Genomic DNA, 15701 nt, shown 5'->3' with positions numbered 1-15701 from the left:
ACTGTTAGCAAACTTGTCACGGTTTGACCCAACTAGGATTCCGTACTCGGGACCGGTAGGATTTACGACACCACGCTGGCCGTACGGCCGTTAGTGTAGTCGCTGCGACAGTGCAGGTAACATGTGAGAAGTTTTGTGTTTATGCTTTATCAGACTTTATTAGAGAATCACTTTAACCTGTTGGAGGCGTCATGCACGAAAGGTCGCTCCCCGCGTCCCCCAACTGGTACTTCTCCCGCTGCAGCGACCTGAACAGCAGCGGTTTGCTGGGCGTCGGAGCCAAAAACATAATCTATTTGATTGACGTGTCTGCATCCTTCTGCAGGGTCATAGGTGAGTCTGCTGGCGCTGCTGGACATTTTACTTTGGCATTTATCCTTCAGCCTCTGTGAGGCTAAAAGTCGAGATACACGCAGGGAATAAAAGTCATTTAATTTTTGTCCAAACCGATCAGATCATCTCAGGTGTGATGATTACTGCTCTCTGGGTCCGATCATCTCTAGATCACCCGGCTGGATTGGTTAAAATGGAAAAGTGTAGTGCTGAAATGATTAGTTAGTTAATCAGTTAGTCAATCACCAAAAAAAAAAAAAAAAAAAAAAAAAGCCAAATAAATAGGACGCTGAAAGTTAACAGCCGATCTGGCAGTAAAGGGGAAGGTTAAGGGAAACTACCTCTTTACCTGTAGCTGTCATCAGTTTATCAGCTCTAAATTATCCCAGAGAAGTCTATAATAATATAGGAAGTCTTTAAACACAATTTTAAATTTGTAAAACCTTTATTCTATTTGTGAAAATGGGAGGGCGATTTATTTATTTATTTTTTTACATGTAGACAGTGGTGGACAGTAAAAAACTCAAGCACTATGCTTAAGGATAAATTTCACTGACTTGTACTTTAGTATTTTCTTTTCATGCCACTTTCTATTTCTGCTCTACTACGTCTCAAAGGGAAATATTATACTTTTTCTTACATTTATCTGACAGCTTCAGTTACTTTACAAAGTAAGATTTCAACATACACAAAACATAGCCTGAGAGTTTAAACAATGTGATGTCTTGTTATAATTTACCCAACAGTTGAGACATAAGTACAGCTATAGTACATTTGTTGATTTTGATAATTTTTCATGTAAAAATATTTCATGTGAATATTTCCTGCTTTTCCTTTTAATTCTTTTTTTTTTTTTTTTTAGATTTAAACCCTACAAAACGAGCATTGTGAAGGTGTCACTTTGGGCTCTGTGCAATTGTGATAATATTTCTTACTATTTACAGAACAATCGATTTAATGACAAAAAATATCAGGGGATTAATCCATAATGACAAAAACCATTAATTGCAGTCTGATACAAAATAGTTCAACCTCAACCAACTACAGTTGGAAAATCCTGCTTTTACATGAATGCATGAGGAATAATAATCTAATCATATAGTCAAACGGTCATGAGACATTTTTATTTCTGCTTTGAGTACTTTTACTTTTAAACTTTTAATTACATTACAAAATCCAGAAGACGAGTTCTGTGTCTTTTTGTCAAATTTATGAAACATACTGCTGAAGGAAAAAATCAGCATAGAAGACACATACAGGGAGAGAGAGAGAGACAGGAAGAGGCGGAGCAAGCAGGTGTGTTTGCAGTACAAAACCAGGTTGTTGGTCTATAAAATGTCAGCAAATAGTGAAAAATGGCTGGATGGTTATATTAAATGTTGCCAGTTCATTTTCTGTCGCTCTTAAAATGTCTTTTAGTTTGGCTGTGTGAAGGTTCAGATCACAAATCATCACCGCAGATTACTTGTGATTCAATCGAGCAGAGACAATCGTGGCTTGTTACTCATTTTTGGTATTATTTTTTTTTCTATCTTTGCCTTATGATACAACGCTGATATGCAGCTCTCTCTCTCTGCTTTTCAGGTGAGCTTGTGGGCCATAAAGACTTGGTGTCGGGCTTTTCATTCTGTCAACATGCAGGACAGAGTCACATCTGTGTCAGCTCCTCCAATGATGGAAGTGTTCGCTTCTGGGACTCAGACAACAAGGTGCTTATACGGGAACATGCAGCTCATCAGGTGAGTGTTTACTTTCCTGTCCTGGTCTGTCATTGCAACAGAAACTGTTTCTGTTTTTGTTATGTCATGCTGATGCCCCCTGCAGGCTGCAGTCAGCTCTGCACCAGCAGCAGAGAAAACTAGGAGGCAGCCACTCATTTCCCACAATTCCACGACTCTCTCAAGGGCATTTTTGAAACAGTTGTCAAGGTTAGAGAGGGCATTGCTTAATTACTTTCCATTATTTGCGTCAAATTATGCCTTTAAGGGATAATTCTTCTGTGGTTTGATCTGAAAAGTAGAAGCCACAGACTGACGGGATGGTTAGGCTTCCGTCTTTGAGAACAGATTCAGGCCCTGAAGAGGTCTGAATTTCTTTTCATAAATAAACCCAACTAGTAAGTAACTACAGTTGTTTTTTTGCACACACACACAGAGCCCCATCTCAGCGGTGCACTGGTCTCCGGTGGATAAAAACCTGGTGGTGTCGGGGGATGAGAAAGGCATTGTGGTCTGTCACTGGTACAACACAGGAGACACCGCCAGCTTCTTCCCTGAGCCCAGGACCATCTTCTGCCTCACCTGCTCCCCTCACTCCTGGAGCTCTGTGGCTGTGGGGTAAGACGACCACAGTACAGTTCACTCTCGTGGATCACAACTCTTAAAAATGTTTTTATTTTTTTTCAGAAATTCTACCAAAAATATGACTTATTTCAGCGGTGCTTACTTTGCTTATGACAATTGTATTTTCCTACCCCCTAAAAGTCCCACATGTCGTGTATTTCATGAATACCAGGGATTACTTTTGATTTTAGAAGATCTTAATTTTGACATAGCCCGTCTGTGACTGTATATACATTTATTTAGAATCATTAGTGAAGACAAACCAAAACTAGAGCTCAACGGAAACATCGGCGTGCCAATATTATCGGCTGATATATCGGTATCTGTGTTTATAACAGCTGATAAATAACAATTAAAAAAGAAATGGAAGACAGATCCTTCAATCATATGTTGTTGTTGCATCATTTGTCCACGACTTGGTGCACCTTCAGAAACGCAGCAATCAGCTGTACTTTTGTTTAAAGTACTATTGATATCAATAAAAAGTTATTTTTAAACTGCATTGTGTCATGTTATAATGGTGAGGTCTCAAAACTGCACGTAACAAATTTTAGGGATAATATTTGTTTAAGAACCTCGGCCGATCTTTCAGAATACTGGATTTTAAAATGATCAAATATCAAAACATCGGTCTTAAAAATCCCGGTCTGCCTCTACCCAAAAGTAAACTAATCCTTGCCTCTGTGTGGATTTTCATATCCTTCCTTTCATACTTATATGCTGCACCGATCTGTTGATAAACAATATATTCTTAAATAAACAACATTTACTTAACGTAGTCAATCTTAGAAACTTACATTTATTTGCATTTCTTCTTAAAGGCCTTTATAAAGTATTTCAAATCATGACATCTGAAACAAGCATCTTCAGACGTCAGATTCCAAATGGATACATACATTTATAAAGTTCAAAGTCAAATTCATCATTTAGCTACAATAACAAAGTGGAATATATCGGTGATTGTAACGGTGCTGTCATTATTCTGTATAAGATACAAAGACGGGATGATCGTGCTGATTGATGTGAGTAAGAAAGGCGAGGTGATGCACCGTCTCCGTGGACACGACGATGAGATCCACTCGCTGGCGTGGTCGCCGGTGGCCAGCGAGGAGGCCCTCTACAGCAGACCTGAGGACACTGAAGGTAGGGTTGTGCGGTCACTTTAACAAAACACCAGATTGGTTTGGTGCACGCCTGACATCTCTCAATGCAGTAGCTGCTTTTTTTTTCTTCAGTGTGTCTTAATTCTGCACACTACATCTGTCAGGAAAAAACATTAGAAGCTAATGTGGTGGTAAAAGATGTTTGATGTGTTTTTATTTTTATCCTATAGCAACCAGTGGAGTGTCTGCAGGAGACGAGAAGGGCTGCTATCTTGCGTCTGGAAGCAAAGACCAGACCGTGAGGATCTGGAGCACAGCGAAGGGAAAAGGTATAAAGATATTCAGCCAAGGTCTGACCAGCATCAAGTTTTGGATTGAAGCTCAAATAGCCAGGATTTTGTACACACTCTATTTCCTACTCATGTGTATTCTTCCAAAAAGCTTTTATTTTCACGATTAATCGACGAATCGTTTAGGTTTTGAATTGTCAAGACATTGTGAAAAATGCTCACCTCAATGTTCCAGAGCCCAAAGTGTCTTCAAATTGCTTCTTTTGTCCAACCAACAGTGCAAAACCCAAATAAATCTTCATTTACCATCATAAATGACAAAAATAGCAGCAATTCCTTTCATTTAAGAAGATGAAACCAGCAAAGCGATCATATTTTTGTATTAAAAAAAGGACGGAAACGATTAATCGATTATCAAAATAGTTGTTCATTTTCTTTCGACCGACTAATCGATTAATCGACTGCATCTTTGCAGCTCTACTTTAGAAATTATCTGTACCTCATTAAGAAGCTCCAAAACATACTGACTGAGTAATAAGTCATATTTTTCATAGCTGTATATGAATTTAGAATAAGGTTCACAGTCCAGGGAAAAAAGCGCAAAATACAAAAATTCTGAATGTATTTAAAATTTTTATCAGTAACATCTAGAAAATAAAGCTGTAACAATTCGCCTTACACCAAAACAACAAGGGAAAAGAAACATTACGCAAAATATAAGGTAAGATAGTTTTTATACCCTGTCAGGCAGCACACACGAGGCTCGGCCGCACTCCGACACAAACAACACATCGAATAGATTTCAGAAGGGGAAAAAAACCAAAACCAAAAAGATGCCAGGTGAAGTGTGGCAAGACGCCGCAGTCAGTAATATTCCAAAGTTAACTTGCGCATGCTCGCCACAGTCTGTTTAGCTGATGGGGTGATGCAGTAGTCCAGAAAAGTCCCAACATATAATCCAACAAAAAGTTATTCAAAAAACAAAATCTAAATGTATGTTTATTTTCAACATTGGGGAAAAAAGCAGCTCAAACCCACAGAGAACTAAAGTCCCACTGCTGATGTCCTTTAAGAAATGATGGTGATCTTAATCCTCTCCTGCCCCCTGCAGGTGTGATGACTCTGAAGCTGCCGTTTGTGAAGAAACGAGGCTCTGCAGTCGACCCCGGGGTCAAAGAGAGACTCTGGCTCCACGTCCATTGGCCGAAGGGACGACCAACAGAACTTGTGTCCAGCTGCTTCTGGTACACACAGGTCTTATAATCAGAACATCAGAGGAAGCCTGATGAAATGTGATAACAGCAAAGCTCAGCAGTCAGTCACTGGGGTTTTTCAGCAGTGTTGGATTTGCCACATAAATTTGGCCAGTTGTTTTGCATTAGTAAACGTTGGATTAATGCTTTTCCTGCGTGAATTGCAGGCTCTAGTTTTAGCTCAGTATGGTATAAAAATCACTGCATAGACTTTAAAACTGGGATTTCAAAGTCAATTTATACATTTTTCACATTATTTTGTCCTAATGAGTCATGATATTGTCTCATGGTGATGCATTTGCAAGCACGGGCTAATAAAGATTATTTTAGAGTTGTAGTTTAGACAATAAAATCTACCTACTCGCCAGTAAGTTCTGTTTTTAGACCACTTTTACTGTATGTTTAGGTAAAAATAATAATAAACTTTATTTATATAGCACCGTTCAAAACACAGTTACAAAATAAAAAGTGTATTTTAAACAAAACGAGAATACAACAAACTAAAAGCCGTAAAATGTAACACGTTATAAGTGAGAGAGAGTAAAATGAACTAAAATGGCACGTGGGGGAAGTTTTCCCCTGGCAGAAAGGGGAAAACCTCTCCTATGTGCATAAATACATTTTTTTTTAAAAAGACAAAACCCAGTTTGCAGCCCTGATCTCTTCTGACAGGTCATTCAGCAGTCTCTGAGCCATAACTGCAAAGGCTTCTTCACCTTTGACTGTAAATCTGGACCTAAAGACAACCAGGGACGATGCATACAAGGGAGCGTGAAGGAGCATCAGTATCTTGAAATCGATTCTAAAACCAACAGGTAGACAGTGTAAGGAAGCAGGATCGGTGTGGTGGGAACATGTTTCCGGGCAGCTCATCCAGAGTTTGGATGAGCTGGAGGGATTTACTGATACCAGACTAGACCAACGGACTAGATACGAAGGCAGCAGTTTCCAGAGTTTGGGAGAAAGAAGTGATCTGATCCTTCAAATGTTTCTGAGATAATGAAAGCAGAATTAAACCATTGATTTGTCTAGGCTGAGTTAATTGTGCACTGGAAAATCATATCTACCAGACACAGGCACACCAGAAACTCACTTAGTGGCCTTAAAAGGGACATGGGGTGAGACAAAAATGTACATACTGTACACTATCTTCTACCAAATGCTTTAAGCTACTGTATGAGCATGCTTGGCTTATTTGTATGTGTGTATGTCCGTTCCCAGTGGTGAGTTGGTGATGTGGGACTTGACCAGGACAGGGAAGCACAGGTGGACTCTGTTTGGGACATCTTCAGAGGGTCAGAACCACAGCAGGATCATCTTCAACTTGAGTTCAGTCCACTTGCAGGATAACAGAGAGCTGCTAATCAGCACCTCCATGGACAGAGAGGTGGGTCGCCCGTCTCTGGTCTGACTAAGAAACTGACTTTAGGTTTGGTAACCTTTCATCCTGTCCGGTTAGAGGTATTTGACGCTTGAGTCGAGACTCACTTGACGTTCACAGTAGTTTCAGCCATGCTTTCACTTCTGTTGTAAAAATCCAAACATGTGTGCATCAGGATGTATTTGACATTTTCTCAAAACAGAAAGTTATAAAGAGGGAAAAACATGAATCGGCTGAACTTTGGTTAAGAAAAACCCATGTTGAATCAAGACTTTTAATCGTTTGCAGAGGGTGAACTCAAGCACGTGATACTTCATCAGGTTTGCTATTTGTTGCAACCCCCCCCCCCCCCCCCCACTATCATTGTTTCATCATCACTATCATTGTTTCCAAAAGGGCATTTGGTTGAAAGCTGCTTCATGTTGTTGCAAGGAATGCTTTCAGCGAGTGTATTAGCAAAGGGCCCTGACTGAAGCATTTATTTTCCAGATTAAATGCTGGGACCTGGCCTCTCTGGACTGCTGCTGGACTCTGCCCACCCTGGGTGGTTTCGTCTACGCCCTGACCTTCTCCCCTGTGGGTGCAGGGTGTCTGGCGGTGGGTGTCGGTGACAACATGATCCGGGTGTGGAACACACTGACCACCCAGAACCAGTACGACACCAGGTCCTTCTGGCAGGGCATAAAGTCCAAGGTCACAGCGGTGAGATGTTTTGGTTTGATTAGGTTTTGTTTCCCTGCAAGTTTGTCACGGTCAGATATTAACAATGTTGACTTCTAAAGGGTGTAACAAAGCATTTAGCTTAATTGTTTTGTAATTAAATTTTGATGTGGTTTATAAAACAAAATATTCGGTGTATGACCCATAGTACGTTCAGAATAGTAGTATTTTTTTTTTCCTGAAATGTATGAGGTCTCAGAGCAGTGAGACAAAGAAAACGGTGACATTGTTCTTTCTAAATGTCAGTTTTTTAATAAAATCCTCCACTGAGCTGTTGATAAGACCACGCAGACTCCTATCAGCCACTCACAGCCGTAAGATTCAAGAGGGACATTTGTAAACATGCTATGACTCAGACTGTGATTTATCAGTTTTCACTGGAACCTGAGGTTTATGACAATGACTGTGAACAATATCCGGCATCCAGTGTAGAGCTAATATCAACCCGGCACATCTGTTTCACTCCGTTGCCCAGAGCAGGCAGAGCGTCTGAGAGAAAGTTTGTGGAGAGGATTATTGTGATTAGTTTAGACTTGTCAGCAGCCATTACTCATTTCCGAAACTCAAAAGCTAAGCTAAGAGATAATATTAACTGCATTAACAAATGTTTTCATTCACTGCAGCTGGCGTGGCACCCAAAAAAAGAAGGCTCCTTGTCTTTTGGAACAGACGATGGTAAAGTTGGTATCTACGATGTCTTCTCAAACAAGTAAGATTCTTGTTCTATGTGGTTTTTTTTCCTATGGTTTAATTGCTCTATGGAATCTAACAGTTTCCAGTAGTTTATCATATCGGTCCACAAATACACACTTTAGTTTCACACGTTAAAGTTTTTAACCCACTGCAGTTTATTAATGTCCAACTGAAATTAAATTGATTTGAGTGTTTTTTTTTTTATGTCAGTGTAAAGAGGAGTACATTTATATTAAATGTATTTATTTCTGTAGTTTCAGAAGAGTGTCAGTCATAATACGGTTGTTGCAGACAAAGACATTATTTACATATAGCCACTCAAATACTATCATTGTATAAACTGTACTGGCTGGCAGCAACACTGACTAAAAGCCAGTCAACAGCTTGAGACACAACATGTTTGGCTGAGACATTAGCTTTCCATATTAACCTTCCCCTTCTTAAATACAAGCATAGACAAATTTATTGTGTTTCACCTTTGCAGCTTTATTCTTCAATCATACTGCTAACAAAACACTGGATGCCACTGGCTTGTGGACAGCAGTTACCAGAACAAGTTTGTTTACGTTGTGTCTTGGTGCTTATACTCAGTCAAACAGCGGCCTGCTCAAGGAAGCGGTTTCCCTTCCTTTCAGTAACATAAGAATATTAACAAATTTAAAGGTACCCTATGCAGTTTTTGTCCACTAGCTGCACGGACGATCATGCCAGTGGTGTGATTCACGTTCCAGTTTCATGCTATAACGCACAAAGAAGCGTAGCAATGTGCCAACAGAAGCAGAAGTGTGCTTGCATGCAATAGGAATATAAACCATGCATTTTTTCAGATAAACTTTGCAAATGTTTTATGAGGAAGAAATGCATTCCACACATTTACTAGACCTCAAGAATGTACACATTGTATTTTGGTAGGAAACACAGAATATAAACATAACTTCTACTTCACAGGGCACCTTTTAAAAATATGGATTTTTAACTGCAAAATGGCTGATTTGTGATTTTCAATTGGAATTTTAGCTTGGAGATTCTTCTGAAAGTCCAGAAGTTAAACCATTGCTTGTTTTTTTTACTCGCAGCCTTGTGGGTCTTTCTTATAATCCCTCGAGGCCCCTGGGTTCCATTTTCCTGCAGCTTCATCCATTCCTGACTGGCCAATTGTTCTGCTTCATATCCCCTCAGACCTCCTCAAATATCGAGCTCCTATCACCGAAAAACAGTGTACACATTGGCCTGGGGACCCCCAGTCCCCCGATGTCATTTGGTAAGTTTCTAATGAACTCTTAGCAAATGCTGCTGTTTGCTCCTGAACGCTCTGACCCAGCAAAGCACTGGCGGTGGGATGCCGAAAACCAGTGAGTCAGCGAAAAAGCCCAAACATCTCTGCACGCTCTTTTGTAATCAGCTCTGTAATTGAATGAGCTGAGAAAACACTTACTTCTCACCTCCCCCCCACTTCAGTGGCTCGTGGGGAAATCAAGACGCAGGAAGTTGATTTTACCAGCTGTCGGCAGATTACATTTTGATTAGCGTATCAGTCACTCGGCTCAAAGCCGTAAACCTTAATTCTTGCCATGCCAACAATCTGCTGGTGGGAGCAGCTAATGTGTTTACTCGCAGCCATGACATCGGTCCAGCTCAGGCCGGCAATCTCATTGGCTCAGATCATCAGGATGACTTACAGTAAGCGTGCAGAGAAATTGGAAGCAGCTGCTTTCTCTCAAGACTGTCACTGTCACGCTCCCTTTTTCTTCTTTACATTTAAATCCTCTACATACTGAGTGCTCACCATTGCAGAGGAAACCAAGCATCTCGGACCACCTGCTCTTTCAGTAAAATGAGCTGAAACAGATGAATGCAGCTAACAACTACAGTTTAAATGCATCTGTTAAATCAATTTCAGCAATTAAGGGTGTCTATGTAAGGGGGAGTAGATTGAGCCATTATAGTTAAGCCTCTAAAACGCTTTAATGTGTTTTTCTGCTGGGTGTCCAGAGTATGTTTTCAACTTGCACAGGCTGGAACACATCGGAGGGTTCGCAGGTATTATAAGGTTCATATCAATGAACAATGGTGAACATTACTGAAGTGTCCAGTATACTGTAATCAGTCACTGTAATGCACAACTGCACTGACACTTGGTCAAAGCTGAAACAGACACACACACACTGTTCAATTAATTGAATTAACAAAATGCCAAACTATTGTCAGCTGCTGAACCAAAATGTTATTAAAACACCATCTATAGTCAGGAGACAGTTGTTTATTTTGTGTGTGATGTTCAGGTGCAGCAGGAGCGAAGCCGTCCTTCAGCCTGTACAGCTGCGCCGGCGAAGGCGTCATCCTGCAACACGATCCATCGAAGCTGAGCGGAGAGGCGTCGGACATCGACAAGCTGATCAGAGACACCAACGACATCAAGGTGGGAGGGATGTTGGTGTGAAGATGATGATCTAATTCTCCAGGCCATTTACCCTGCGAGCTGGGTCATGTGGTTGAGTTTTAAGTGAGGGCTTTTTCCTTTTAAGTGCCATGATCAAGTCCCTGAACCACCTACATGCACCCACTCAGCCAGTCCCTGAATCATCCTCTCAAGTTTGTTTAAAATCATATACCAGTGGTTCTGCATGGCATCAGAAAGCAACAACTGGATTATATGTGCACACAAGGCACCAAGCTTGATCTGATTTCTTATGTCAAATGGAAATAGTTTTTCTTTGAATGTTTTAATGTCTTTTTGGAAAAACAAGATTATAGCAGTTACCTCTTCTGACACTCACCACTGAGCTCTTGTAACCCAAAGCAAGGACAACTTATTTATGCTGCTGACACTACGATGAGCAGTAAATCAATCATTTTTTATATATATAAAATTGATGACCTCTACCTTTGTCTTCTCTGTCCTTTAACGTCCATGTGCAGACTACAGAAAGCCTTTAGAGAATTAAAAACGGCACAGTAAAGCCTGACGCACACCTCCAGGTGGAGAACAAACCCAGGAAAATCCACAGACTTCAAAGCTTTGATGGAGCAGACAGTTTGTTTCATGTTTGCTGCTGCATGTAAATGGAGTTGATTTGAATAGGTTATGAATGTGAGTTCTGATTCCCGACAGCACAAGCTGTCTCCACACACAGACCTCTGCTGGAAGCCAGATGGGAAGGTGGTCGCCATCGGCAACGAGGACGGGTGAGTGAACGACCCTGTCTCACGAGAGACCATCAGCCTGTGTAGTCCTGCGAGGGACCAACTGTCCACTCACAGTGTGCAGTCTTCAGGCTACAGAAGAACTGTTGTACTTGACTAACTGGGTCACATTCTGATTTTATGATTTTATGATGCATCTCAACACTTTCTGAACCAGACAGATTCTGTTTGTAAAAACTGCACTGTTTGCATTTACTTTTTGTAAATGTTAGGCGTCAGCGATTTGACTAAACTGCCAAAACTATTATTAACTTTTTAGCTCAACAGGTTTTATGGTGAATATGCCTGTGCTTAAATGTTTGATATCGTGTCGTTCATCAGCAGATGTTAATTTCTTTCTCTCTCTATCCTGTCATGCTTTTGTAGTTTTCAAGTTGTCTTGGAAATGCAGTTAGTTTTAATTCTGAATGAAGTTATTGTGTTCCTGTTTTCCCCATCATACATCTTGACCGCATGTTCTCCGCTGCAGGTGCATTGATGTGTATCAGGCTCCCAGTCTGAAGCTGCTGTGCAGCATCCAGCAGCACCACAAGATCATCAACACGTTGCGGTGGCATCACGGCCACAGCTCTCCACCAGAGCTGCACTGCCTCTTGGCCTCGGGCTCCAGCAATGCTACCGTCTACGTGCACGATCTCCGCTCCATCATTGGTGGGAGGAGACATCAAGCACACATTGTATCGTTCAGTCCGTCCAAGGAATTCCCTTACAAACCCTACATTATTTACAAGAATGCATTTTTTGAGTATTTCAGCAAAAAATTGTCAGTTTAGCAGAATGATTACAAATTTTAGGAGGGGGAGTTTGGCTAACTCAAAGCATTGGCTTTAATTAGCTGTAAACGTTCATAAGTAAAGACATTTTTATTAATGTAAGTTGTAATTAAAACTGCACCTCTTTATTTAAAATGTGTACTCTTACAGCAATGTCATTCAACCCTACCAGCCTACCAGAGTATTACAGGAAGATGGTTTTGTTGTTTAGGTCGCCAAAAAAACAAATAAATTCAGTGACATCCAGCAGTTATTTTGGAGATCTCAGAACGTTAAGAGCTTGATATGTGTTGACGTTAGTGTTGTTCTCTTTGCACAGAGAATCCTCCAGAAAGTGCTGTGGTGTTGACAGAGCCGTATCGAAGGCTGTGTGGTCATACAGGTAAAATCACCGGCATGGTCTGGAGTCCACACCACGACGCCCGGCTGGTCACCGTCTCATATGATGGCACGGCCCAGGTCAGTACCAGGCCAGCATCATGGGTATAAAACCATGATAATGTGCCTGACCGATGTAACGGTCTGTCTGAACCCCCAAACTGTAGAGCAACATCTTGAATCTGAAGCCACATGCTCCTTTTTTGAGAGGTTTGGCTTGGACTTGCTGCTCATCTAATGAGTGGACTTTGTTACCTAATGCATCAAACTATTTTTATCTCCTCCTTTCATACATTAGTATTCCTCGTTTTCTTTGTAATATTTCTTCCTTTCAGACATCAGGCTTCTGATGTTGGATATTTTGGTCTGTTCAGGTGTGGGATGTGCTGCAGGAGGCGGCTGTGTCTAACTACCGGGGTCACATTGGTTATCTGCTGTGCGTGGACTGGTCACCTGTTGATCCAGATGTGATCTGGACTGGAGGGAAGGACTTCACCCTGCAGGAGTGGAGAGTCTCCCAACAAGAGTTTACAAAGCCACCTAAAGGTGAACACAGTCTTTGCGGCGCTGTTGAAACACCCAGGAGCACGTCCTCCAACACTAAAGAATAGGTTAAAGAAAAGTTATTCCTCTTTCAGGGAAAAAGATGGTCGACCTGAAGGAGAAGATGAAGGCCAATGCCAAGCAGAAGAAGAAAACAAGAAGGCGCTGGGTGCCGGAGGAGCTGCACCACTAGAGATGAACGGAGAGACGGTTACAGGAGGAGAGAAGGCGGCAGTGGGACAGGAGCTGTCTGGTGAAGATGGGGAGGATGAAGTCAGCTCAACAAACAGTCCTGTACCTCCACCAGGTAACAACAGTTGTTACAGATTTCAGAATGAGTAAGATGGTTGGGACTTTGTAAAAACTTTATTGTGAAATTTTCTTTCAGCCACTTTTGAGATGCAAAGAAAATTATCTACTGCCGTAAAGAGCAAAGACAAACCTGGTACGTGCTGCATTTATAAAAAGAAAACTGAATGTATTTCTGAAATTGGGTGAATTCATGTTATTATATGTGACAATGTTTGTTTGTCTCTGTGTTTCCAGACTTAAACTTGCTGAAGAAGAAGAAGCCTCGCTCCATGTTGCCCCTCAGTACCTCCATGGACCATCGGCCCAAAGAGGATCTGCTGCAAGACTGCATCACTCTGGCCTCTGTCAAACACAGCAACGGTGAGCCTGAATCTGCTGTGGAGAGGTTTGGTTTGGTGATCATATTACAGAGAGACACATTTTATAAGTCTGAGCTTATTGATGGGTCAGTTTTTTTTTTATGTGGTGCCTTTTGTGTCCCCAGTACAAATCATGTTGTTTTGTATAAATTTGGACAAACACTAGTTCCATTTGATTTTTCATGTAAGGTCAATTGATATTAATTATGATTACATTGTTGTTTTTTTTACATTTTAAAAGCTTTGGTTAAAGAGGTACTATGGGATTTTGCCATGTCCCCAGTGTTGATCATTCAACTTAGATCTAAAACATAACTTATTCTTTTTTAATTGTCCTGTTCAAATATATTGGATCAAAATCGTTAACTTTTGTACAAAAAAAATAAGGTTTTATGTTTGTCCCCAGTGACCACTGTGCACCCTGTTGAGTTGCATTAACTGTTCCTTTAAGTGGGGAAAAAAAACAAACAACAACAATTAATGGCATCCCTCTGCTTAGGTGACCAGGTGACATCACACCAGTGGAGGGAAATTTAGCTTAGATTTTAGACTTTAATGTGTTTGAATAGCTTGTGTGTTGTTAGCTGTGTGCCTAGGTAGGCATATTTTCATTCAAATTTCAAAAATTTGTGAAAAACTTATAGATTCCTCAGATTGAAGGTCACGCTAGCCATTATGCTCTCACAGGCAGGCAAAAGGCTAACTTTAGCTCAAAATGTCCACCCTGTTAGTTTTTCAACAGTGTAGACACTAACAGGGTGGACGTGAGCGGAAATAATGTGCACTTGTTTTGCTATGCTGCTTAAAAATTATTTTATTGTAAAAAAAAAAAAAAATCTAATAAGAGTGAGGGACCTATAACATGTCATTTTAAGTAGCAATCATGCCCTGAAAACACTTGTAAATATCTAAGTTCTTAACTGGGTGGACATGTCCCGCGTGTCACATGTTGTTAATATATCTAAATTTAATACAAAAGGTGTCTAAGCTCATCCCAGATGTTTTCATAAAGTTAGATATATCTTTTATATAATAGAACTTTAAAATATGGGTAAATCAACCATTCATTTATCCCATGTTATGAAGTCCAAATGGCACCCTATAAAAAATGACCCTGATTACTTTATAGGAGACGCTATGTTTCACTCTGGTTGGAAGATAACAGCAGTTGAGCCAGATGAAGAGTGTGAGGAGTCAGTTTATTCTTTTTCAGATTCTGTTATTTCCAAATGTGGGAGCTGAAGTTGAACTTCAGGGACGAGTCCAGGCTAAAATAACAAGCACAATAACTCCAAGTAAAATCACATTGCTAAATCTAAACTACCAAAGAACCAAAAAAAGTTATTACAATACTGAACCTTACTCCCTAATTACAAACAAAGGAGAAAAGAGAAGGAACAAAACGTGCGCTCTCCCCTACAGAGCTTCCTAGCAAGGAGGTAAAGATCAAGTACAATACTGACCAGCTGGATCTTTTGCATTTCTGGTTTGGTAACTTTAGGTTGACGCTTCAGTTACCAGCAAAAATAATGCTTATCAGCAAATGTCATACGATTTACTGATTTTACTGTATTGTTTGTGTTTGGCTGGTTTCCAGCTCCCCCTGCAGGCTGTGTCCCAGGCCAGGAGAGCATCTCCATCTGGGCCTCTTCTCTGACAGACCGGCTCTCCACCGCATGTTTGAGGCTGAAGGTACGCTGTTTCTGCCACCCTGGACTTTCTTTGTGTTGAATGTGCACTCTCTGATTAACACACAACGGTTAATAAAACGTCATGTCCTTCATGGATACATTTCCGTTGTTTACGTTTTCATCTGCCCATTTAGTTTTACAAGTTTAATTAAAGTGAGCACATAACTACAACTGACACCTTGTCGATCCCTGACGTGCTCATGGTGCACACATTGTCTGACTCAACTCAGAACTAAATGCGTGTTCATTTCAGGAATTCATATCACATATTTCAGCTCTTTGGAGAGAAGATGTCACATGTTGTGTCAGTGAAGATTTTGGCTCTG

At 40.7% G+C, this 15701-nt stretch overlaps 1 protein-coding gene across 1 annotated transcript; it reads left to right on the top strand.

The window, feature by feature from the left end:
• The first annotated feature begins 84 nt into the window (after positions 1 to 84).
• gemin5 (gem (nuclear organelle) associated protein 5) lies at positions 85 to 15687 on the top strand. The gene is given in 23 exon segments (XM_038708722.1): positions 85 to 333; positions 1918 to 2072; positions 2488 to 2669; positions 3667 to 3818; positions 4009 to 4107; positions 5180 to 5312; positions 6543 to 6708; positions 7192 to 7404; positions 8046 to 8131; positions 9295 to 9356; positions 9359 to 9376; positions 10398 to 10534; positions 11228 to 11301; positions 11789 to 11970; positions 12412 to 12551; positions 12845 to 13016; positions 13109 to 13162; positions 13165 to 13320; positions 13402 to 13458; positions 13560 to 13685; positions 15282 to 15305; positions 15308 to 15376; positions 15629 to 15687. Coding segments are annotated over 23 exon segments (2658 nt in total). The 5' UTR covers positions 85 to 191.
• Positions 15688 to 15701: the final 14 nt, after the last annotated feature.

The sequence above is a fragment of the Micropterus salmoides genome, unplaced genomic scaffold, assembly GCF_014851395.1.
Source record: "Micropterus salmoides isolate LMB-PRFRI ecotype aquatic unplaced genomic scaffold, ASM1485139v1 Ms_hic_scaffold_9, whole genome shotgun sequence".
NCBI lineage: Eukaryota > Metazoa > Chordata > Actinopteri > Centrarchiformes > Centrarchidae > Micropterus > Micropterus salmoides.
The sequence above is the reverse complement of the archived record's forward strand: the minus strand, read 5'-3'. Positions and strand labels throughout refer to the sequence as shown.